Source organism: Ranitomeya variabilis, chromosome 1 (genome assembly GCF_051348905.1).
Source record: "Ranitomeya variabilis isolate aRanVar5 chromosome 1, aRanVar5.hap1, whole genome shotgun sequence".
NCBI lineage: Eukaryota > Metazoa > Chordata > Amphibia > Anura > Dendrobatidae > Ranitomeya > Ranitomeya variabilis.
In genome coordinates, this window is record NC_135232.1 from 673,136,908 (window position 1) to 673,163,744 (window position 26,837).

The window sequence follows — 26,837 nt, forward strand, 5'->3', positions numbered from 1 at the left end:
GTCTGAGTCATCAGTACATGAAAAATTCTTGATAAAACATTTCTACCGTAATACTTTTGCATAATATCTTGTATGCTATATTGAATTGTTATTTACATGGTCTTTTGCTCTGTCTTAGTTTGGTATCTTCCCCATTTTCTCGTCTCAGTTTACCACCGTAAGAAGAAGCAGCTGGAGGGTGCTCGGGTGAGATTACAGAGCACAGAGTACAAGCTAAGCAAGATCCGCAGTTCCATCATCATGACAGACTACAACCCCAACTATTGCTTTGCTGGGAAAGGAGCCGGCTTAAGCGAACTGAAGGAAGTTCCTAGGAAAAATATCACCTTGCTCAGGTACTACAGGACTGCAACCATTCATCAACAAGAAATCAACAGCTCAACAACTCTACAAATCAACAACTGTGTGTTAGGCAGGTTTCACACGTCAGTGTCTCCAGTACGTGTAGTGACAGTTTTCTCACGTACCGGAGACACTGACACACATGTTAGCGTGTTTTGACGAACCGTGTGTCTGTGTGCAAAACACGCAGACATGTCCGTTTTTACCCGGACACACGGGCCGCAAAACGTGCCACACACGTGCACACGGAGAACAGTGTACACTGTCCTCCGTGCACATGGACGGCCGCTGGTGAAGCAGCGCTACTGTAAGCGCTGTTCCCCTGTGTGTGGTGCTGAACGCGGCTTTCATCCATTGTCCCCCTTCTCTGCCGGCAGCAGTGCAAGCAGGGGATAATGAATGAAAGAAAAACCCAATGTGGGGTCCCCCCTATGTTTTTCAACCAACCTGGCAAAACTCACAGGTGCGGGCTACTATTCTCAGGCTGGTAAGGGGCCATGGATATGTGGATATGGGCCCCCCAGCTTAAAAACAGCAGCCTGCAGCTGCCCAGAAAAGGCGCATCTATTAGATGCGCCAATTTTGGAGCTTTGCCCTGTTCTTCCCACTTGCCCTGTAGCGGTGGCAAGTGGGGTAATGAGGAGTTAATGTCACCTTCCTGTTGTAAGATGACATTAAGCCGGCTTAGTAATGGAGAAGTGTCAATAAGACACAATGGATACTATCCATTACTAATCCTATAGTTGTTAAAGGGTTATTAACCCCTTAACCCCCAAGGGTGCTTTGCACGTTAATGACCGGGCCAATTTTTACATTCTGACCAATTTCCCTTTATGAGGTTATAACTCTGGAACGCTTCAAGGGATCCTGATGATTCTGACATTGTTTTCTTGTGACATATTGTACTTCATGATAGTGGTAAAATTTCTTTGATATTACCTGTGTTTATTTGTGAAAAAAACTGAATTTTTAATTTTTATGCCCTTAAATCACAGAGATATGTCACAGAAAATACTTAATAAGTAACATTTCCCACATGTCTACTTTACATCAGCACAATTTTGGAACCAACATTTTTTTTGTCAGGGAGTTATAAGGGTTAAAAGTTGACCAGCAATTTCTCATTTTTACAACACCATTTTTTTTAGGGACCACATCACATTTGAAGTCATTTTGAGTGGTCTATATGATAGAAAATAACCAAGTGTGACACCATTCTAAAAACTGCACCCCTCAAGGTGCTCAAAACCACATTCAAAAAGTTTATTAACCCTTCAGGTGTTTCTCAGGAATTTTTGGAATGTTTAAAAAAAAACAAAAACATTTAACTTTTTTCCACAAAAAATTGACTTCAGCTCCAATTTGTTTTATTTTACCAAGTGTAACAGGAGAAAATGGACCACAAAAGTTGTTGTACAATTTGTCCTGAGTGCGCCGATACCCCATATGTGGGGGTAAACTACTGTTTGGGCGCATGGCAGAGCTCGGAAGGGAAGGAGCGCCGTTTGACTTTTCAATGCAAAATTGACTGGAATTGAGATGGGACACCATGTTGCGTTTGGAGAGTCCCTGATGTGCCTAAACATTGAAACCCCCACAAGTGACACCATTTTGGAAAGTAGACCTCCTAAGGAACTTATCTAGATGGGGGTTCAAAGTTCTTACAACACAAGTGTTTCACTACAGTTTATAACGCAGAGCCGTGAAAATAAAAAATATTTTTTTTCCCACAAAAATTATTTTTTAGCCCCCAGTTTTGTATTTTTCCAAGGGTAACAGTTGAAATTGGACCCCAAACGTTGTTGTCCAATTTGTCCTAAGTACGCTGATACCCCATATGTGGAGGGGAACCACCGTTTGAGCGCATGGCAGAGCTCGGAAGGGAAGGAGCGTCATTTGGAATGCAGACTTAGATGGATTGGTCTGCAGGCGTCACATTGCATTTGCAGAGCCCCTAATGTACCTAAACAGTTGAAACCCCCCACAAGTGACCCCATATTGGAAACTAGACCCCCCAAGGAACTTATCTAAATGTGTTGTGAGAACTTTGAACCCCCAAGTGTTTTACTACAGTTTATAACGCAGAGCCGTGAAAATAAAAAATCATTTTTTCCCACAAAAATGGTTTTTAGCCCCCCAAATTTTTATTTTCCCAAGGGTAACAAGAGAAATTGGACCCCAAAAGTTGTTGTCCAATTTGTCCTGAGTTCGCCGATACCCCTTTATGGGGAGGAACCACAGTTTGGGCGCATTGCAGTGCTCGGAAGGGAAGGAGCGCCTTTTGGAATGCAGGCTTAGATGGATTGGTCTTCAGGCATCACGTTGCATTTGCAGAGCCCCTGAAGTACCCAAACAGTAAAAACAAGTGACCCCATATTGGAAACTAGACCCCCTAAGGAACTTATCTAGATGTTTTGTGAGAACTTTGAACCCCCAAGTGTTTCACTACAGTTTATAACGCAGAGCTGTGAAAATAAAAACAAAAAATTCCCACAAAAATGTTTTTTTAGCCCCACAAATTTTTATTTTCCCAAGGCTAACAAGAGAAATTGGACCCCAAAAGTTGTTGTCCAATTTGTCCTGAGTACGCTGATACCCCATATGTTAGGGTGAACCCCTGTTTGAGCGCACAGAAGAGCTCGGAAGGGAAGGAGCACTGTTTTACTTTTTCAACGCAGAATTGGCTGGAATTGAGATCGGACGCCATGTCGCTTTTGGAGAGCCCTTGATGTGTCTAAACAGTGGCAGCCCCAATTCTAACTGAAACCCTAACCCAAACACACCCCTAACCCTAATCCCAACTTGGCCCATAACCCTAACCACACCCCTAACCCGAACATGCCCCTAACCCTAATCCCAACCACACACCTAACCCCAACAGACCCATAACCCTAGCCCCAACCCTAACCCTAATGGGAAAATAGAAATAAATACATTTTTTTACATTATTATTTTTCCCTAACTAAGGGGGTGATGGGGGGTTTGATTTACTTTTATACTGTTAGCAGGTTTCTTAGCGGATTTTTGCAATTGGCAGCCGTCACACACTAAAAGACGCTTTTTATTGCAAAAAATAGTTTTTGCGTCTCCACGTTTTGAGCTATAATTTTTACATATTTTGGTCGACAGAGTCATGTGAAGTCTTGTTTTTTGCGGGATGAGTTAACGTTTTTATTGGTACCATTTTCGGGCATGTGACATTTTTTGATCGCTTTTTATTCCGATTCTTGTGAGGCAGAATGACCAAAAACCAGCTATTCATGAATTTCTATTTAGGGGGGTTGCGTTTATACCGTTCCACGTTTGGTAAAATTGATAAAGCAGTTTTATTCTTCGGGTCAGTGCGATTACAGGGATACCTCATTTATATTTTTTTTATGTTTTGGCGCATTTATACGATGAAAACTATTTTATAGAAAAAATAATTATTTTGCATCGCTTTATTCTGAGGACTTTAACTCTTATTTTTTTGGTGATGATGCTGTATGGTGGCTCGTTTTTTGCGGGACAAGATGACGTTTTCAGGGTTACCATGGTTATTTATATCCGTCTTTTTGATCGCGTGTTATTCCACTTTTTGTTCGGCGGTATGATAGTAAAGCGTTTTTTGCCTCATTTTTTTTTTTGTTACGGTGATCACTGAAGGGGTTAACTAGTAGGACAGTTTTATAGGTCGGGTCATTATGGACGCGGCGATACTAAATATGTGTACTTTTTTTTTTTTTTTTAGATAAAGAAATGTATTTATGGGAACAATATATATATTTTTCCTTTATTTAGGATTTTTTTTTACATGTGTGAATATTTTTTTCTTTTTACTTTATAACATTGCCCCGGGGGGGGGGGGGGGGCATCATGTTATAGGGTCAGATCGCTGATCTGACACTTTGCAGAGCACTGTGTCAGATGAGCGATCTGACAGGCACTGCAGGGACGCTTGCTCTGAGCAAGCGCTTGCAAGCCACCTCCCTGCAGGACCCGGAAGGCCCCCTGCGGCCATTTTGGATCCGGGCCTGCAGGAAGGAAAGAGGTAGGAGACCCTCGGAGGGTTTCAGGGAAGCGCGCAGGTTCTTGCGAAATGCTTCCCTATATCGCCGGAACACTGCGATCATCTTTGATCGCAGTGTGCCGGGAGTTAAGGTTCCAGGAGTGGTCCATGACCGCTCCTGGCACATAGTGCCGGATGTCCGCTGCGATAGTCAGCTGACACCCGGCCACGATCGGCCGCGCTCCCCCCGTGAGAGCGGCCGATCGCTATGACGTACTATCCCGTCACTGGGAATTAAGTCCCAGGTCACCTCGACGGGATAGTACGTCATATAGGATTAAGGGGTTAAGACTCCACACAGTCAGAATAAAGTCTTTTAATGAAATCAGACACAACAAAGTTTCCCATCTTTTTTAGTCTGCTACTCCAAGCGATGCCCTCGATCTCCTGTAAAAAATGTCAAAATAAAAAACCAACAATATACCCATACCTTTCCAGCGTACAGTCAGTCCCATGCAGTAATCCATATCTGGGGAATGTACAGTTTACAACCGGGAGTGGTGCTAATGCAACGGCTCCCGGCTGTAAACTACTGGAGAATGAATGAGACGCTGCGGGCGCAGGTTCAGTAACTAGCGGTGATGTCACTGAGTCTGTGCTCGCTGCTTCTCATTCATTCCCCAGTAGTTTACAGTCGGGGGCAGTCGCATTAGCACCACTCCCGGTTGTAAACTGTACATTCCCCAGACATGGATTACGCCGTGGGACTGACTACGCCGGACAGGTATGGGTATATTGGAGGACAAAGAGTCAAAAAATGGCCCAAAAAGTAACATTAAAACATGTTTACTGAAAATTCAACTTGCATAAAAGCACATACATATCGCATATGGAGAAGACATCATATTATAAAAAAGTGAATTGTGACTGTGTCCATTGGTGCAACCAATACACCAGGTTCACAGATCGGGACACGAATGCAGTAATAATATAAATTATATGTTGCAGCAACAAGTAACAATAAACTCCATATATGTATAGAGAATTATATCTGATGCATGGTAACTAAAGTAAATATTACCAGCTTGTATTAGTGCTGACCGTATTACCATACATGCATAAGTGCCTTACAACATATAGAGCATAAAAATGTAAGAACTAATTACCCATCAGTGTTCAAGTGAGCCCGTCTGGATCCTGGATGTGTACCCCAACGCGCGTTTCGCGTCTGTGTGTAACCGCTTCCTCAGGGGGCGTACGCGTTTCGCGTCTGTGTGTAACCGCTTCCTCAGGGGGCGTACAAAGGTGTGCACGATATTTCCAATGTCCCGTATGACTTCTACATCGCAACCACGTCATGAAATTATCGCTCCAGCGCCGTGCATTGCAAAGTGTGACCGCAGTCTACGACGCTGGAGCGATAATCAAGCGACGCTGCAACGTCACGGATCGTGCCGTCGGAGCGATCAAAGTGCCACTGTGTGACAGTACCCTAAGAGTTTTTGCAATATCGAAAGTAAGAAAAGGGCGAATTCTAGAAATGTTTTTGAGATGCCGATAAGAAGAGCGAGCCAATGATCGAATGTGGGGGGTGAAGGAAAGCTCAGAATCAAGTATGACCCCAAGGCAGCGGGCATTTTGCTTGGGAGTAATGGTGGAACCACACACGGAGATGGCAATGTCAGGCCAAGGTAGGTTAGTAGAGGGAGAGAACACGAGGAGTTCAGTTTTTGACAGGTTCAGTTTCAGATAGAGGGAGGACTTGATGTTAGAGACAGCGGTAAGACAATCACTGGTGTTTTCTAAAAAGGCAGGCGTGATATCAGGAGAAGAAGTGTATAATTGGGTGTCATCAGCATAGAGATGGTACTGGAAACCGAATCTACTGATTGTTTGTCCAATAGGGGCAGTATACAAAGAGAAGAGGAGGGGGCCTAGGACTGATCCTCGAGGAATCCCAACAGTAAGGGGAAGGTGAGAGGAGGAGGAACCAGCAAAAGATACAGTGAAGGAGCTGTCAGAGAGATAGGAGGAGAACCAGGAGAGAAAGGTGTCCATGAGGCCGATGGAGCAGAGTATAGTGAGGAGGAGCTGATGATCCACAGTATCGAATGCTGCGTAGAGATCCAAGAGAATTAGCATGGAGTAGTGACCATTAGATTTAGCTGTTAGTAGATCATTAGAGACTTTAGTGAGGGCAGTTTCACTAGAGTGTAAAGAGCGGAAACCAGATTGAAGAGGGTGGAGAAGAGAGTTATCTGAGAGATAGCGGATAAGACGGGAGTGGACCAGGTGTTCGAGGAGTTTAGAGATGAAGGGAAGATTAGAGACAGGTCTGTACTTAGCAGCACAGTTTTGATCGAGGGATGGTTTTTTTAAGTAATGGGTGTATGATGGCATGCTTAATTGAAGAGGGAAAAATACCGGAAGAGAGAGAAAGGTTGAATATTTTTGTTAGGTGAGAGGTGACAGCTGGGGAAAGGGACTGGAGGAGATGTGACAGAATGGGGTCACTGGTGCAAGTGGTCGGGCGAGAAGATGTAAGGAGCCTGCCTTATTGACACCTCTCCATTACCAAGCCGGCTTAATGTCACCTTACAATAGGATAGTGACATTAACCCCTTATTACCCCACTTCTACAGGGCAAGTGGGAAGAACCGGTCAAAGCTCCAGAATTGGCGCATGTAATAGATGCGCCTTTTCTGGGCAGTTCAGGTTGCTTTTTGTGGGCAGTTTGGGTTGCTTTTTTTTAGGTTGGGAGGGCCCATATCCATGGCCCCTTACTAAACTGAGAATAGCAGTCCGCACCTGTGAGTTTTGCTGGATTGCTTGAAATACATAGGGGGGACCCCACTTTGTTTTTTTCCTTCATTCATTCTTCCCTGCTCTCGCTGCTGCCAGCGGAGCAGAGGAGAAGGGATGAAAGCTGGCTTCAGCACCACACACAGGGGAACAGCGCTTACTGTAGAACATACTGTAGAACATAAGAACTACAAGACTCTTGTGACTCAAGACTCAAGATTTCTTCACCCCAGGTATCATTTTACTCAGTGTAACAACACCAACCTGACAGTGTCTGTAGTTTACTTAGCGAAATCCGGATGACAGGTTCCCTTTAAGTGGTTAAACTGAAGTGACTGAAGCTACCTCTAATTGCTGCTGTTAAAGGCAGGTGCTGGATGTGTAAAACAACTGACACTTGCCTTGTATGGAGTCGGCTCAGTTAGTACATACTATGTCATGTACATACTATGTCAGGAAGGGGATGAAAGGGCATTGACATATACATGTTTTTTTCTTCCAATACTGAAAAATATATAATTTTTCTGCTTTCTGTCCTAATACTCCAGGAATTTTAAGATCTCTACTTGCTGTCATTTAATTGAAACTTTTGTTGTATCCAGTGGATATAAAGCTGCCCTATTCATGGGATTGATGCACAGATGCACAGTACAGTTATCAGAGCTGTATCTTGTACCTATCCACAGACAATCCTATGCTATAAATGTCTGTTTTCAGAATACCCATTTTACATATTTCAGGTCTGCCTTGTTTTTATTTCTTCTCAATAGGGCCCTTGGTCATGGTGCCTTTGGTGAAGTTTATGAAGGGCTTGTTGTTGGCATTTCAGGAGATCCCAATCCTCTGCAAGTAGCTATCAAGGTAAGTATAAATTGTTGTACTTTTTTATTAAACCTCATACATACTCTGCCGATCAGTGCAAATCCCTGTGATCGCACCCCAACGATCATTAAGTTATCATCTATCCAGTGGGTAGGTGATAACTTCTTTCACCAATCCTTTTAATGGGCCACCATGTTCTACTATATTTTCCCCAGGGCCCAAAGATAAGGAGGCCTCCAAGACCCAGACAAGGAGGAACCCTTGACCTCCTGTCATGGATGATCAGTGTGGTGAAATCAATAAAAACGTCAATGGGGCCTATTATCGATCTTTTCTATGTAGCCCCCTGTTCTCTATAGACGTCACTACCTTACAGTAGTCGTTCTGGTAAATGATCTGCAGTAAAAATTTAATTCAGACATCACAAGGCTATTGACACGCTGTACACTATAACATATGGTGAATGTGACACAGTCCCAGGCACAGCAGACGTCTTGTAATTGATTAGTTATATCCCATGATGTATATTACTATATACAGCACAAAATATTTAAAGGGAGTCTATCACCCGCAAAATGCCTCAGCTGTACAGTGATAGCAGAGACTTAGCCCCTATAACAATCATAAAAGAACTGTATATTTTACTGGATCAGTGCCTGTAAAAATTTACTTTTAATTCAAATACAAAGGAGGTGCTTCCCTTCCTTTACGCCCCTTAGGGTATGTGTCCACGTTCAGGATTGCATCAGGATTTGGTCAGGATTTTTCATCAGTATTTGTAAGCCAAAACCAGGACTGGAACAATTAGAGGAAAAGTATAATAGAAACATATGCGCCACTTTTGCATTTATCACCCACTCCTGGTTTTGGCTTACAAATACTGATGAAAAATACTGACCAAATCCTGATGCAATCCTGAACGTGGACACATACCCTCAGTCAGAATTTTGGGCACTTCCCCTACTTCTGGTTGACAGTGCTCACTTGTCCGTAGTGAGTGCAGCCTCAACTCAGCCCTCGTGTCTGCCTGTGTGCACTGACACTGCCCCAACCTGGGCGCATGCACATGGCGTCAGCGCCTGCGCATACATACATCCTCTTCCCTGGCTTTTTTTCTGCTTGCTACACTTTTAGGTATATTACTGTAGCAAACGGCAGCCTCAGAGAGGAGAAAGTATCGGCCCATGCTGTGTACGGCACTGACACTGTGTGTTGCAGGGCCAGGCTGAGGCAGTGTTGGTGTGCTCATGCAGACACGTAGGCTGACCTTAGGCAGTGCTTGATCTAGGCAAGTGCGTGCTGTCAATCAGAAGTAAGGGAAATCACCAAAATGTAAATTGAAGAAGTATAAGGGTACGTGTCCACGTTCAGGATGGCCGGCGGTTTGGACGGAGCGGCAAACTCGCTCCGCCCAAAGTGCTGCCCCCTTATGGAGACGCGAGGATGCCGGATGTGTTCATTGCACACATCCGGCATCATTGCACACCACACATAGGGCCCTGTGTTTTACCTTGCGGCGGCGCAGCGTCAAACACGCAGCATTTCCTGAACGTGGAAACATACCCTAACAGTGTGCCAAGCTCTTGGCCGTGCCAAACATGTACCAAAGTCTCCTCATTTGCATTTTAATTCAAAGTAATACTTTCAGTCCATGTACTATTAAAAATTTCAGCACTGGCATGATTTCCATAGAGACTAGTTTGCCTATATAACTGTACAGCTAGTGTAATACGCATTTTGGGGGGTGACTGACTCCATGAATTTGTTTGCAGTATTTTTCTTTTACATCCGGCTTTGGAGTTTAGTAGATGAGATAATTGGTAGAATCTCTAAATCATGAATTTCAGGGATCTTATCATGTCACATGCCCAGATCCCCCTCCAGTCAGACCCTCTCCATGTGACACTTAATTGGCCTGTGTAGAAGTAGAACAAATAACCTTTATATTGAGAAGATCAATGAACTGGACAAAGTGACTTCAGCGTTTGTCCAGATAAACATCTGCCTTCCAGTAATGGCTATCAAAGCTTGTTTCCTACTGGCAGAACAAGGGTGTGGATTTACTGAAAAGCAGATTGGGTTAGGATGTGTTCAGTAAAATGTATAAAACTAATGGTTGTGCCAGTCACTGATAATAAAGAGCTGCTCTGCCGGTCAAGATGTGAGAGGTGAAAATGATTCTAACTAGTAGAGAAAGAAGGGTAATATTCCAGGCCTCCTTATCTTTAGCTCCTGGAGCCTCCTTATCTTTGGGCCCCGGGGTGGGGGGGTATGGGGGGCTTCCTTATCTTTGGGTCTTAGGGGCCTCTTTATCTGTGGGTCTTGGGAGCCTCCATATCTTTTTGTCTTGGGTGCCTCCTTATCTGGGTCTTGGAGGCCTCCTTATCTTTTTGTCTTGGGTGCCTCCTTATCTGGGTCTTGGAGGCCTCCTTATCTTTGGGCCCTGCTTATCTTTTTGTCTTGGGTGCCTCATTATCTGGGTCTTGGGGGCCTCCTTATCTTTGCATCTTGGGGGCCTCCTTATCTTTGGGTCCCGGGGCCTTCTTATCTTGGGGGCTTCTTTATATTTAGGCCCTGGTGGCCTCTTTATCTTTGGGTCCTGGGGGCCTCATCTTTGGGTCTTGTGGGCATCCTGATCTTTGGGCCCTGGGGGCCACTAATTCACTCCTCAGCTCTATCTATCATTTATCTCTTTAAATCTAGCAGCATTTTCTAGTTGTGCCACTGTTGACTACCGAGGCATGAGTAGCGTAGACATAACAAAAACATGGGCCAACAAACGATCAACTGTCAGTCCATTGAATCATCAGAGGTAAAAAGGGCACCTCATATCGCAGTGGCCATGTTAGATTTTTTCACCCGATAATGCAACCATCACTCGTAAGCCGAAAAAATCCACCATGCCCGATCAGCGCTTTGAATGATAAGCAATCTGTGACACAGTGAGCAAACGGGACCTCCAATGTCTGTGTGTACCTTTAATGAAGGAATCCAATGGTCAAAACTGATATATTGTGTTAAGTCTGAATATGACACAGGGATTCCAGGAACACTAAGGAGAGAATCTAGAGTCCTACAGACCCCATAGCAGAATTATATCCCATATCCCTACAATCATTTCAGATCTCAGATGCCTATATTAAAGGGATGATCTCAGATGCCTATGTTAAAGGGAACTGGTCACAAGGTTTATGCTTGAGAGCAGCTCGATGTAAGGACAGAGACCCTGATTCCACCGATGTATCACTTAATGTTCTCCTTGCTGTAGTTTTGATAAAATACCTGTTTTATATGCTGCTGCTCTGCTAGTCTTCTCACTGATGAGCTCTGTATAACCCCACTCACACCACTGATTGGCTGCCAGCCAGAAGTGTGGGTGGAGTTATACAGAACTCATCAGTAAGAGGAGTAGCAGAGCAGCAGCAGCAGATAAAACAGCAATTTTATCAAAACTACAGCAAGGAGAACAGTAAGTGATACATTGCTGGAATCAATGTCTCTGTCTCTACATGATGCTGCTCTCAGATAGGGAAGCATAAACCTGGTAACAGATTCCCATTAATATCAAATCTAGATCAAACCCCCTAAATTAATTGCAGACCTCCTATATTAATAAAAGATCCCAGACCTGACCCCATTACAGCTGAATAAAAAGGATAAGTATCTGAAAGATCAATACAAAAGATAATAGAAGGTTTTTTTTTTGCTGCACCCTCAGCCTCTCAATCTAGTAAGATATGGTATACACAGAATATTTTCTTATTTTTCTAGACTCTGCCAGAAATCTGCTCCGAGCAGGATGAAATGGACTTTCTCATGGAGGCATTGATAATAAGGTATCACACAACTATAGGTATTCTGAGTTATGGACACAGCAGCCCTCCTGGTGGACAGGACGTGTGACTGCCTATATTTGGATGTGCCCGTTCTCTTGGGCTCTGTTCACATGTCCAGTTTGCATCTGTTTGTAATTGGTCCATTATTTAAAAAAATATATAAATATCCATTACAAACAGAGCATATTTATTTATACACAGTTTGGCTTCCATTTTTCATCAGCTTCTGTTTTGTTGGTAGTGGATCCATTTTTATTACAGATGATGAAAAAAAAGAAAAAACTGATCCAGTTGGTATCAATTTTCTGAGCCGGAAAGAAAAGTTGTGCAGACCATTTTTTGATCTGGGCTATAAATCGGATTGCAGTCAAACATATAGGACATTTCTGCCTCCAATGAAATGAATGGATCATTTATTTCCGCTTTTTTGTCATCCTAAAATGGATGCAAAAATTGAAATGACCACTGGACATGTGAACAGAGCCTTACAGGGGAACCAGTTTACATGTCCTTCTATAGATTGGGCAGGCAAATGCAGTGGGCCTGAGATGAGACAGATATTAGGCAATGTGTTACCTAAGGATCTAATTCATGTGCACTGAATCTGTGACTTTCCCTCTTTCATCTTTCTACAGAACCTGATATCATTGCTTCATACAGGATACTGAGTGCCACCTAGTGGCTAAATAACCGTATAACTACTCTGATAATTGATGAAATTCCACAATGTACATATTTTGCAGAATAAATTGAGGCTTTCGGATGGTAACAATTGAGGCAAGATGTGTTTTCTTTGAAACTCTCCAGCTTTTTAGAGATATACTATATTTAATATACTTTGACAATCCGGCTAGCAACCACAGCAGAAGACTAGACAAGTCCGCCACCAACTCTGAACGGCTCTTCCTAGCGCCGCTCTGGGTGATTGACAATTGTCTAGCTAGGGAAGAGATCTATCAATCATCTGCAGGGGCGCCGGGAAAAATCCAGCCAGGGGCGTTGCCAGACTTGTCTAGTCTCCTTCTGTGGTCCTTCTTTAAAACATATAATCTCTGATACGCCGTAGTATTTCAGAGAAAACCTTACCTGGCTCTAATTGTGCCGCCAGGCTCTGTTTCATACTGCCCATGGTTGGGAGCATGAGTACGATGACAGGCTCCATTTAAATGCTTTTTAACAGTGAGTGGTCCTGACATTTGCATAAGGCCATGTTCAAACGTTCAGTATTTGGTCAGTATTTTACATCAGTATGTGTAAGCCAAAACCAGGAGTGGGTGATAAATACAGAAGTGGTGACGTGTTTCTAGTAAACTTTACCTCAGATTGTTCCACTCCTGGTCTTGGCTTACAAATACTGAGGTAAAATACTGACCATATACCTAATGTTTAGTCTCATCGTGTCTGTGAAGCAGACCTAACACTCCTGGCTTTCTCCTGTTGTCTGCACACAGTAAATTCAGTCACCAGAATATTGTGCGCTGTATTGGAGTGAGCCTGCAGACTCTGCCGCGCTTCATCCTACTGGAGCTAATGTCTGGCGGAGACATGAAGACATTCCTCAGGCAACACCGGCCCCTGGTGGTGAGTGCACACTAACACCGACTTTTGTTTAATCTACAGAAAAAGCAGGAATTACACTATAGCATGGTATTGACTGCTTAAAGGGTTATTCCGAAAATAGGGGATACATTAGTAATCACTGTTGGGATCAACCACTCCCTATGATCCCAAGAATGGGAGAACTAGGATTTGCAGCTCCTTATTTAACAGAGCGGGACGTGTGCATGCTCGACCTCCTTTCCATTCATTTTCTATGGGACTTCTGGATAAAGCTGAGCAATGCACTCAGCTTGCTACAACAGTCCTATTGACAGAGCTCACTGACACACTAAGGCTACGTTCACACGATCCTTTTTTTGCTGCGGATCCGCAGCGGATTTTGCACTGCGGATCCGCAGCCGTTTTCCATGCAGGGTACAGTACAATGTAACCCTATGGAAAACTCCAACTGCTGTGCCTACTATCCTTTTTTCCGCTGGAAAATCCGCGCGGATTTTCTGCGGAAAAAAAGAAGTACCATGTCAATTCTTGCTGCGGATTCCGCTCCTGTTTTCAACATGCACCAATAGGAAAGTGCTGTTGAAAACCCGCAGAGGAATCCGCAGAAGAAACAGTCGGAAAATCAGCAGTGCAGTTTTGCACTGCGGATTTTCCAAAACAGGACCTGAAAAAAAAAAAAGGACCAAAAAAAGGATTGTGTGAACGTAGCCTAAGAGGACTTGGAAATCCTCCAAAAAAATTAAAAAAAACACCAGAAAAAAGGCAGAGATGATTACCTGCTCAGGCCTCCAAACAAATGCACTATCAGGATGCAGTGGACCCAATTAAAGATGGCGGCAACACAGGTGCAGCAATACCGATGAAACAACCACTTTCAATTTAATGTGTGGCTGTTTGGTACATTAGTGCACAAAAAAATGATAATCTGTATGCGGGGTTGTTCACATCAGGTGATGAACATCTGGCTTACAGCCTATTAATGATGTCCATACTCTTAGATCAGGCGGGTTGCCCAGTGCTATCCAAAAGCATCCTGTGTGAACAGAGGCCACAGTTTACAGAGCCATCTGGACTCAGCTGCACCATGAAGGATAAAAAGTGCAAAAAACACATATAAATATATGTGAGGTATTAGTTAATATTATGGCCAAAATATGGAAGCTCACATATGGAAGGTCCCCACATTTGCGAGTCCTATCACTAAACAAAAAAAAAAAACAGAGCTCACCGACTCACTAAGAGGACATAGAAATCCTCCGAATTTTTTTTTTCAAAAACTGTGGCTGTAAGCCAGATGCTGGGCATCACCTGATGTGAACAACACCGCATACGGATTTTTATAATTTTTTGTGCACTAATATACCAAACAGCCACACACTAGATTTAAAGTGGTTGTTTCATCGGTATTGCTGCACCTGTGTTGCCGCCATCTTTAATTGGGTCCACTGCACCCTGATAGTGCATTTGTTTGGAGGCCTGGGCAGGTAAGCATCTCTGCCTTTTTTCTGGTGTTTTTTTGAGTCCTATTGACAATGAATAGTGTGGAGGTCAAGTGGGTACAATTCCACCGTGACTCCATGGTAGCTCGGTGGCTCAATGGTTTGCAGCAAGGACAACATCCTCAAGGAGTTTGTATGTTCTCCCCATTTTTTGTGTCGTTTCCTCCAGGTTCTCCGGGTTCCTCTCACTCTCCAAAGACATACTGATAGGGCATGCAGATTGTGACCCCAATGGGGACAGTGGTGACTGTCTGTAAAGTGCTGTGGAATACGGTGGCATTATATAAAAAAGTTTAAAAAAAAACCTCCACTTCATTCAAGAAGGGGCTGCAGACCCCCGTGCAGACAATAAATAATATACTATTTTAGGTATAGTCCTTTAGTAACTGTTGTGAACACAATCGTTGATTTTGCTGTCAGCATAAACAGCTTTACACACCCTATGATGATCCAGCGTTGCTTATCTACCACTGCTCCGGAGTTTGTTGATGTCACTACTACAGCATGTGATCACTGCAGCCAATCACTGGCCTCAGACGTGATGCTGACATTAATAGCACCAGACTTTACAGCCTAATAATTGGCTGCAGTGGTCACGTGCTGTTGTTGGGATGTTGAGTTTATAGGTAAATAAAAATGAAAAAAAAAGGAAAGCTCCTTTAAAGGGAACCTGTCACCAGGTTTGGCCGATACGAGTTACGGCCACATCCTTTCAGTGCTTATCTACCACATTGTATAATGCGGTAGATAAGCCCCCGATCCAACCTGCAAGAGAAGAAAAATAACTTGTATTATACTCCCCTGCGGGGCGGTCCGATGGGTGTCGCAGGTCTGGGTCCGGCGCCTCCCATCTTCTTGTAATGCCGCCCTCCTGTTGCTTCACAGGCTCCCCGACATCGCGTTCCTGCGCAGGCATACTTTGTCTGCCCTGTTGAGGGCAGAGCAAAGTACTGCAGTGCGCAGGCGCCGGGAAAGGTCAGAGAGGCCCAGAGCCTAAACACTACAGTATTTTGCTCTGCCCTCAACAGGCAGAGCAGTACGCCTGCGCCGGAACGCGATGCTGGGGAGCGATGAAGCAACAGATAAATAACCCAGTCTATGGATAGGATGCGGTGATTCCACATGTGTCCAATGAACACATGCGGAATAACCACACGTACAAAGGGGGGCGGCGCTTTGGGCGAAGCGAGGTATTCGCTGTCTCTAAAGCGCAGCCATTATGCCCCTTGGACACATACCCTAAATAACTGCACCATACCAAATCTGGCCCTCCAAGAGAATTGGGTCAGGAAAATCCAAACATTTTTCAAGTGTGGAAATTAAGCTTGAACTCTGAAGGGCATAACCTGCCATAATATGTGATGAACATGTCCATACGACTACTGGCCAAAGCTAGAAACTGCTCTGAGACAACTTCCCACACATTGTCCTGAAAAGATAATAAAAATTTACAAGAAAAAGAAAAAAACATGAAAAAAATTAAGTCTGCGCATACACCGTAGCTGCAGTAATGTATTAGGGTGCTGTCACCTTTTAAATAGGTTTTAATGTTATTCGATTTTTTGTCTTTCATCAGAATCAACCATCGTCCCTAACAATGACGGACCTGCTGAACATGGCCAGGGATATCGCTTGTGGATGCAAGTACCTAGAGGAGAACCATTTCATTCACAGGTATGTAGTGAGAGAACCCGGGGGCGTATCATTTTCCTTCTATTTATTTTACTCACTTATATAGCACCATTAATTCCACAGCGCTTTACAGACATTATTGTGCCAAGTCGTCGCTTATAGAGGTTAGCAAACTAGTAAAACTATTGTAAAGTGATTGCCAATACTGTAAAATATCAAAATCATATCTAGCCATTCAATTGACCATTGACCCTCCAGCAGCACCACCGATCTTTATTTCTGTGTGTACGTGACCCCTGCAGTCAATCAACGGCTGCAACATGCATGTGTCGCACTACTGGCATCACCACAGAGTAATGAGAGCCATGATGCCACTAGTATGGCAGATGCATGCTGCTGCCGTTGATTGACTGCAGGGGTCACGTAGCACTACACACGGAAATAAAGATCGGTGGTTCTGCATAAGGGTCAGTCTGGATATCTGTCACTGGGAGAAGAGAGTAAGCGATCGGAAATTATTTTATTTGGTTTCTTTTTTACAAGTTTAGAAGAGGCAAATAATCAGGAAGGATTCTAGAATGGGCAAGGACCCATTCACACATGGTTAAAGAGGTTATCCGATACCATCCAGAGCCATTCACTTTTCCATCGGACATGAGCAGCGCAAATGATCTTAAGACCCCACACAACTCCCAAGACCCAAGAAGTATTGGCAGGTACCGTGCTTGTGTCAGCATACCTGATGGTTGTGAACGTCTATGGAGGTGTGTGGGATTGTAACGTCATCGGCACCGATTACTTTTGATGCAGAACTGGCTCTGGACAGCTCCAGATAATCCATTAAAGAGACCGTCCTGTTAGAAAAATTAACTTAAATGTGCCTAAATAAAAAAAAAATTAAAGTAAGATCGCAAATATAACTTTCTAATATGCTTCAGTTATGAATGGTGCCCGATCTTCAGATATTCACTCCGATCCTGGATTCCGACAAATCGACTTGATGGATGGCTGCTTGGCTCATCTCAGTTAGAAAACCAGCCCCCTTCTCTGTTTACACATCAACTGTAACTTAGCTATTGAAATATGCCACTCAGCCAGCCAGCCCCCTTCTCCAACAAGACTGATGCTGTGCTAACAGAGGAAATGCTGTCCTTTATCGACCACAAGCTAGAAGTATACCTGCTGGGACAGATATCTGAAGATGAGGGCACCTTTGATAATTAAAGCATAATGTAAGTTGTATAACTTCCTGTGTTACATACATTTATGCATTTCATTTTTTTTTTTACTGGAAACCCCTTTAAAGGTGTATTCTCAAGCTGCCTCTTGAGCAGCTCAGAGCAGTGCAGTTTCCTTACTTCCTGGTTTCTGGAAGGGCGGGCTCTCCTCCATGAGTGACAGTTCTGGTGAGTAGCAGAGCTGCAGGATTAGTAGAACTACAGTAGGAAGCTCAGCACAAGTTCTGCTGCAACACATTCAGGTATCACTGGTTTGTTCTAAACCTACACTGTTATCACTATTTTTACATATAGATCTAAAAAGGCATTTGAACAAGCACACAGATATGGACAGTGAGAACCATGATTAAGAGAACTGCTCTGGGAGAAGCCAATGCTATGGGTTGTGATTTTGAAAGATTCCAAAAAACAGCTTGTTAGGAGCTAAGAGGGATAGGGAGGGAGGGAGTTATGTAACTGCTGTATAAAAATCAATGAGCTGGAGACAAGTGGCTGGGATATTAGAAATTAACTCCTCTCCTGGAATGTAACTACTGCGCACATTGAGCGAGGGTCTGGGCTGGCACTAGTGGTTGAGATCTATGGAAAACAGTTGTACACTATGAAAGATAAAAACTCTCACTCATTGCAGGAGAATGGCATCAGATTGAAAAAGCAAGTCAATTGCAAACTTGCTTAGTTTCATGCTAACTAATTAAAGAAATGTAATAACTTGAGAATACCCCTTCAAGGACCTATCTTATATAAAATTTGTTTCAATTGTCCCTTCCACCTTACACGTACATTGTTTAGGATTGTAAGGGAAAAAGTGAGTGCAATAAGGAACTTGTTTATCCATATTAGCACCTTTATCCACTAGGGATATTGCAGCAAGAAATTGCCTGTTGACCTTCTCCGGTACTGGACGTGTGGCAAAAATAGGCGACTTTGGAATGGCTCGAGACATTTACCGGTAAGTGCCACAATGTTTTCATAGGAAGCCATATATACCTAGCGCTGGCTCAGGTCTCCCCCTCTGTCCTATACTGTTGTCAGATAGAGGTGACCTGGCGGAGGTATTATATGGATCTAATTTACTTGTCCTGACAATGTAAAATATAAGTAATAGAGAGGGGAATCTCCACTGGATGCAAAGATGATCCTTATGCTCATGGCCCATTTTCTCATACTGGTGTCAGGAAGATGGGAAACATGCTGTCATTTATTTCTTTTATATATGTTATACTGGTGTCAGATGCGCGGTGCAAATGTGCTGCTGAGTTATATGTCGTACTGTTTTCCAGAGCAAGCTATTACCGTAAAGGAGGGAGAGCTATGCTGCCTGTAAAGTGGATGCCTCCTGAGGCTTTCCTAGAGGGAATCTTCACTTCTAAAACTGATACATGGTAATATAACATATCACAATGAGACGCTTTCAGGTTATGAATTTTTTTACCGTAATCTTTAAAGGGGCTGTCCGTCCAAATCGGACACCCCTTTTAAAGTGGCCAGTTTGTGTTCTTATTGTAATATTTTTAATCCGCCATGTAGTTCCAGAGATATGGGCCTTTTTATATAGTGCTAACTTTTATGGTCTTTACTAAGGGGGCGGCGATGCAGGGCAATACAGAGGAGCCTAAAGACACGCCCCAGAGGATCCTGGGAGACACGCCCCCTTAGAAACGACCATAAAAAGCAGCACTAAATACAAAGGTTTGTATCTCTGGAACCGTATGGCGGATTTAAAAATATATATATATATATATATATATATATATATATATATATATATATATATATATATATATATATATACTCAGGAGAGCAGCGGAAATAAAACTGAACAAAAAACTGGCCACTTTTGAAGTGGCAACAGGTCCCCTTTAAAAAGTAATGAAAGCCTTTCACATCATTCTTGTTCTTTGGTTTTGTAGGTCCTTTGGCGTGTTACTGTGGGAGATCTTCTCATTAGGTTACATGCCATACCCATGTAAAACTAACCAAGAGGTACTGGAGTTTGTCACAAGTGGTGGTCGCATGGATCCTCCAAAAAACTGTCCTGGACCTGTGTGAGTTATGTCTTGTACAAATAATAGACTTAATCAGGCCTCTTTTATATGTCCTTGAAGCTAAAACTGGAGCCATGTGGACTATAGCTCTTGCCACTAGAGGTTCCTATGGGTCAATATCTGTATTTCCTTATTTCAGCTATCGGATAATGACACAGTGCTGGCAGCACACACCGGAGCATCGACCCAACTTCTCTACCATCCTGGAGAGAATAAGCTACTGCACGCAGGTATTAAAAAAAATCGTCAGTCACTTGTATGCTTTCAAGGTCAGCAAAATTTAATTTTGTCTCCTGACATCCACTTACAGGCAGAGGATTTATCAATACCCATGCAAAATAAAAGTGGTACAAATGCCCATACTATAGCAAATGTTATAGGACCTCCCAGGGCTTCCCCCTCTATGTCTGCAGTGAATGGAGTTGAGTTGCAGTACCAGGCAATGCCACTACAAAATGTTTGGCGCTGTGTTTGGTAAACAATGAGACACAGCATCAATCAACTGATCGGTGGAGGCGCCATAAGCCGGACCCCCACCATTTTTGTTATTAGTTTCACACCCCATCTTTTTTTTTTTTTTTTTAACACACTGGAGCGGTAGGGTGTAAAAATAAAAAAAGATCATATACTCTCCGCTGATCCCGTTGGTTTTTCATTCCACTGCCCATATTTCCCACCGGTCTCCTCTCCTTGCAACCAGTTAGTGTGTCAGTGTGGAAGTACAATGGGTACGGAAAGTATTCAGACCCCTCTAAATGTTTCACTCTTTGTTTCATTGCAGCCATTAGGTAAATTCAAAAAAGTTCATTTTTTTCTCATTAATGTACACTCTGCTCCCCATCTTCACTGAAAAAAAATGTAGAAATTTTTACAAATTTATTAAAAAAGAAAAACTGAAATATCACATGGTCATAAGTATTCAGACCCTTTGCTCAGTATTGAGTAGAAGCACCTTTTGAGCTAGTACAGCCATGAGTCTTCTTGGGAATGATGCAACAAGTTTTTCACACCTGGATTTGGGGATCTTCTGCCATTCTTCCTTGCAGATCCTCTCCAGTTCCGCAGGTTGGATGGTGAACGTTGGTGGACTGCCATTTTCAGGTCTCTCCAGAGATCCTCAATTGGGTTTAGGTCAGGGCTCTGGCTGGGCCAGTCAAGAATGGTCACAGAGTTGTCCTGAAGTCACTCCTTTGTTATTTTAGTTGTGTACTTAGGGTCATTGTCTTGTTGGAAGGTGAACCTTCGGCCAAGTCTGAGGTCCAGAGCACTCTTGAAGAGGTTTTCATCCAGGATATCTCTGTACTTGGCCACATTCATGTTTCCTTCAATGACAACCAGTCGTCCTGTCCCTGCAGCTGAAAAACACCCCCATAGCATGATGCTGCCATCACGTTTCACTGTTGGGATTGTATTGGGCAGGTGATGAACAGTGACTGGTTTTCTCCACACATACCGCTTACAATTATCACGAAAAAGGTCTATCTTTGTCTCATCAGACGAGAGAATCTTATTTCTCATAGTCTGGGAGTCCTTCATGTGTTTTTTAGCAAACTCTATGCGGGCTTTCATATGTTTTGCACTGAGGAGAGGCTTCCATTGGGCCAATCTGCCATAAAGGCCAAACTGGTGGAGGGCTGCAGTGATAGTTGACTTTGTGGAACTTTCTCCCATCTCCCTAATAATAATAATAATAATAATCTTTATTTATATAGCGCCAACATATTCCGCAGAGCTTTACAGTTTAACAGTTTCAAACAACAATCATAGGTAACAATGTTAGCAATACAATAATAAAGCAAAATAACACGACCCTGCCCGTGAGAGCTTACAATCTACAATGAGGTGGGGAGATACAAAGTACAGGTGTGTATTTACAATGATGTATTTACAATGCTGGTCCAGCCATCTTCAGGGGGTGGGGGGGTAGATGGAGATAGTGAATGGGCTACACACACACACAAACATAAAATGACCTTGATTAGTTAATGTGGTAGGCAGCTCTGAACAAATGTGTTTTGAGGGAGCGCCTAAAACTATGCAAGTTGTGGATGGTCCTAGTATCTTGTGGTAGAGCATTCCTGAGGATTGGCGCAGCACGGGAGAAGTCTTGGAGTCGGGAGTGGGAGGTACGGATTAATGCCGAGGTTAGTCGAAAGTCATTTGCAGAGCGCAGCGGTCGGCTAGGCCGATAGACCGAAATGAGGGAGGAGATGTATGGGGGTGCCGCACTGTGGAGAGCTTTGTGGGTGAGAACAAGAACTTTAAATTGTATCCTGTAATGAATGGGCAGCCAGTGTAATGACTGGCGAAGAGCGGATGCATCTGAGTAACGATTAGCCAGATGGACACCCCTGGCTGCTGTATTAAGGATGGACTGGAGAGGGGAAAGTCGAGTAAGGGGGAGGCCAATTAATAGAGCATTGCAGTAGTCCAGGCGGGAGTGGATCAGGGCGACAGTGAGGGTTTTTGTTGTCTCCATGGTAAGAAAAGGGCGGATTCTAGAGATGTTCTTTAGGTGTAAGTGGCACGAGCGGGCAAGAGATTGTATATGGGATGTGAAGGAGAGATCGGAGTCAAACAAAACACCCAGACAGCGCGCCTGCTGCTGGGGTGTTATTATGGTGCCACCTACAGAGAGGGAAATGTCAGATTTAGGGAGGTTAGTAGAAGGCGGGAGCAGAAGAAGTTCAGTTTTGGAGAGGCTTAGTTTCAGATAGAGAGCGGACATGATGTTGGAGACTGCGGACAGACAGTCAGTGGCGTTCTGTAGTACAGCGGGGGTAAGCTGCATCTCTGGAGCTCAGCCACTGTGATCTTGGGTTCTTCTTTACTTCTCTCACCAAGGCTCTTCTCCCACGATTGCTCAGTTTGGCTGGACGGCCAGGTCTAGGAAAACTTCTGGTGGTCCCAAACATCTTCCATTTAAGGATTTTGGAGGACTCTGTGCTCTTAGGAATTGTCACGCTGCAGCTATGCAGGTAGATGCACGCTCCACTAGATGGCAGTAGAGTGAAGGGAAGACTGCAACACTTGCCAGAGCAGACCTGCAGTGAGGCCACCACCAGGTAGCAACAGGGTAGTCAAACAAACCTCGTCAAAAACCAGGAGAGTAGGGTAGTACAAAGGGGAAAATCAACTCATAGTCAGAGACGCACCAGAGGGTCAATACCAGACGGAAGCAGAAGTTTCAGGAGCAAAAGACAGAGACAGGTCTGAGACAAAGCCTAATCAAGTACAAGAGAGTCCAAACACAAAGGTAAGACAATGAGTCGGAACGGGGGAAGGGGAATAAACAGACACGGGAACAATCAGGGATCGCAGCAGGACAAATCAGGATATAACCAGAGTCAGCTACTTATGCAGTGGCAGGAACCAATAATACATCGGAGCTAAATAGCACCTGCAGGATACATCGGAGCTAAATAGCAAACCTGAACCCAGAATGAGGCAGAGCAAAGTTAACCCTAGACATGATCAGCCTGGGAAAAAGGGCAGAAAGGACTAAAACCCGGAACGGATCATGACAGGAACCTTGAGTACTGCAGAAATTCTTTTGTAACCTTTGCCACAATTCTGTCTCTGAGCTCCTCGGCTGGCTCCTTTGACCTCATGATTCTCATTTGGTCTGACATGCACTGTGAGCTGTGAGGTCTTATATAGACAGGTGTGTGCCTTTCCAAATTAAGTCCTATCAGTTTAATTAAACACAGCTGGACTCAAGTGAAGGGGTAGAACCATATCAAGGTGGATCACAAGGAAATGGACAGCATGTGACTTAAATATGAGTGTCTGAGCAAAGGGTCTGAATACTTATGACCATCTGATATTTCAGGGAGGGGGGTTAAATAAATTTGTAAAAATTTCAACATTTCTGTTTTTTAAGTCAAAATGGGGTGCAGAGTGTACATTAATGAGAAAAAATGAACTTTTTTGAATTTACCACATGGCTTCAATGAAACAAAGAGTAACAAATTTAAAGGAGTCTGAATACTTTCCGTACCTACTGTATATTTTCTTTTTAAATTTTTTTACAACAAGCTGATCTAGTTTATCAATAAAAAAAATAGGTGACTCACGTCTCTTAAAGTTTGTGCTAGAACATACGTCCATATGAAGTCTTGGGCAGACAAGTTTTATTCCCTGGGTTGAATTAGATTTAATCACCGGTGTTCCCATATTTCAGGATCCTGATGTCACCAATACTGAGCTCCCGGTAGAAAGCGGACCACCTCCAGAAGATGAGGGGAGCACAATAATGCGACCAAGTGGCTGTAACGGTATGTCGTCCCTAGTAGGAAACACATCTCTTCCTCCTTTGTTGGACACGCAAACCATGGAAAACAAACTGGAAGATCTCCCTCAAGAGTTACTGGTCGAAAACCTCGTGGGCTGGAACATCTCATCACCGGGCTTACAGTGTGTTACAGAGACCCCAGAAGGTTCATGGGTCCAGCCAAACCCAACAACAGAGACAAAACCCCAAATGTCCCACAAACTAAAAAACAAATCTAAAGATCTTTGGAACCCAACGTACGGTTCCTGGGTGATGGAAAGCACCTGCTGACTTTCTTTCACCGTCCTAGTGGACCTGCTGGGATGTGAAGACTCAGGTTTGTACTTTGGGACTGTGGAACTTGTTCCTCCACAAGTTACAATAATTTTCAGCATTTCCAAAGAAAACTCATTGCACCCTCACACCACGTTCACACATGTTGGATGGAAGAAGAGACACTCAGACATTCTCAGTGATCACTGTGAATTACATTTGTAAAGAGTGTTGCCAAAACTTTAGCAGAGGCCAGTAGACTGGACCTTGACCTCACTTCTCATATAATATATATTTTGATTCCTATTTTTTGGGGGGAGTAATTGTGATCTGAATGGTGTAATTGTACAGAAAATGTGCTAGTAAAAAAATGTAACAATTTCCAATAAATGTCTGGTAGGTGGTTGTCTCACCTTCCGGACCCTACCTAGTAAGAGGCCATTTGTAACGGGCCATAGAGAGGTTGACATATACTGTAAGTCAGTAGAGCTTCCCTCAAGTCAAATCTGACTCCTAAACATGGCACCCCACCGGACAAGGCACCCCAAACCTGCCGACACTGTAAAATATGCAAGGCACTTCATGATCTCTGCAAAGCTGCCACCTGCACAGAAGTAGAGGAACTTTTTATCCTTATAGGAACTATTTAGCATGATATCTGGAGTAAATGCAAGCTCTGACCAAGGGCTTCGGTAATGCTCCTCCGGCATCCACACTGCCGCTTATAGAGGCAAAGCTATTTTTTTTTAAAAAACTTTGTTTCACTTCCGTCTGCTTGTACTCCCATCCCATCACTGCCATACTTACGGGGAGGTACTGCTCTTTATACTGGGACTGCCATATGTATTTTTTCTGAACTCGAGGACATGGGAGACAGCAGAAGAGGATCCGGGAGATCCACTCAGTATTTTCAAAGCTGTATTCTCTTTGCCCAGATGTGAATATTTTTCTTGTTTCTAGAATTGCTAGGGCTCAGGTTATAGGATTTTCAGATGAGGCATGTTTTTTTTTTTTTTTTTTTAGGTTGTGCCAATGTTTATTTTCCGCAGTATAAAATGACTGCTCAAACCAAGCACTTGGTTCACCTTGGCATGACCGAATAGTACTGCTCAACTCGCCAAGGGTGCACCGAGCACCTGTGCTTAGTTTGAAAAGTCATTTTGTGCTGACAAGATTCCCTTTAATGTCACTATTAAGATGAAATGGATGAGTGTTCATTCAGCCTACAAACTGGCAGCAATGGGAAGACACATGGCGATGAAACCCAGTAGTATGGACTGCTGATCACATTATTAGAATGAACTATCCTAGCAAAGAATATAATAAAGTTATCTATCTTTACATGCGGATTATTGTGTGTTGTCTCATTCAGGATCAATTACTGTATGTGGAGCGCCCCGCTAGGGCCTAGGGGTACTCGGTACCGGGTCCGGTCGTCGTTAACCCCTTTACCCCCAAGGGTGGTTTGCACATTAATGACCGGGACAATTTTTACAATTATGACCACTGTACCTTTATGAGGTTATAACTCTGGAACGCTTCAACGGATCCCAGTGATTCTGGCAGTTTTCTCGTGACATATTGTACTTCATGTTAGTGGTGAAATTTCTTTGATATTACCTGCGCTTATTTGTGAAAAAAAGGAAATTTGGCGAAAATTTTGAAAATGTCGCAATTTTCCAACTTTTAATTTTTATGCCCTTAAATCACAGAGTTGTGTCACACAAAATACAGGTCCTTCTCAAAAAATTAGCATATAGTGTTAAATTTCATTATTTACCATAATGTAATGATTACAATTAAACTTTCATATACTATAGATTCATTATCCACCAACTGAAATTTGTCAGGTCTTTTATTGTTTTAATACTGATGATTTTGGCCTACAACTCCTGATAACCCAAAAAACCTGTCTCAATAAATTAGCATATTTCACCCGACCAATCAAATAAAAGTGTTTTTTAATACCAAACAAAAAAAACATCAAATAATAATGTTCAGTTATGCACTCAATACTTGGTCGGGAATCCTTTGGCAGAAATGACTGCTTCAATGCGGCGTGGCATGGAGGCAATCAGCCTGTGACACTGCTGAGATGTTATGGAGGCCCAGGATGCTTCAATAGCGGCCTTAAGCTCATCCAGAGTGTTGGGTCTTGCGTCTCTCAACTTTCTCTTCACAATATCCCACAGATTCTCTATGGGGTTCAGGTCAGGAGAGTTGGCAGGCCAATTGAGCACAGTAATACCATGGTCAGTAAACCATTTACCAGTGGTTTTGGCACTGTGAGCAGGTGCCAGGTCGTGCTGAAAAATGAAATCTTCATCTCCATAAAGCATTTCAGCCGATGGAAGCATGAAGTGCTCCAAAATCTCCTGATAGCTAGCTGCATTGACCCTGCCCTTGATGAAACACAGTGGACCAACACCAGCAGCTGACATGGCACCCCACACCATCACTGACTGTGGGTACTTGACACTGGACTTCAGGCATTTTGGCATTTCCTTCTCCCCAGTCTTCCTCC

The 26,837-nt window shown here is 43.4% G+C and overlaps 1 protein-coding gene across 1 annotated transcript in view; it reads left to right on the plus strand.

Moving 5' to 3' along the window:
- Positions 1-25,662, plus strand: part of LTK (leukocyte receptor tyrosine kinase) — a 189,904-nt gene extending 164,242 nt beyond the window's left edge. The window contains exons 20-29 of the mRNA XM_077264245.1: positions 149-335; positions 7,903-7,993; positions 11,726-11,790; positions 13,242-13,371; positions 16,426-16,523; positions 18,579-18,671; positions 19,003-19,104; positions 19,633-19,767; positions 19,907-19,997; positions 23,951-25,662. Coding sequence (XP_077120360.1) covers positions 149-335; positions 7,903-7,993; positions 11,726-11,790; positions 13,242-13,371; positions 16,426-16,523; positions 18,579-18,671; positions 19,003-19,104; positions 19,633-19,767; positions 19,907-19,997; positions 23,951-24,331 — 1,373 coding nt within the window. The 3' untranslated portion in view covers positions 24,332-25,662. The remainder of the gene's footprint in view (positions 1-148; positions 336-7,902; positions 7,994-11,725; positions 11,791-13,241; positions 13,372-16,425; positions 16,524-18,578; positions 18,672-19,002; positions 19,105-19,632; positions 19,768-19,906; positions 19,998-23,950) is intronic.
- Positions 25,663-26,837: the final 1,175 nt, after the last annotated feature.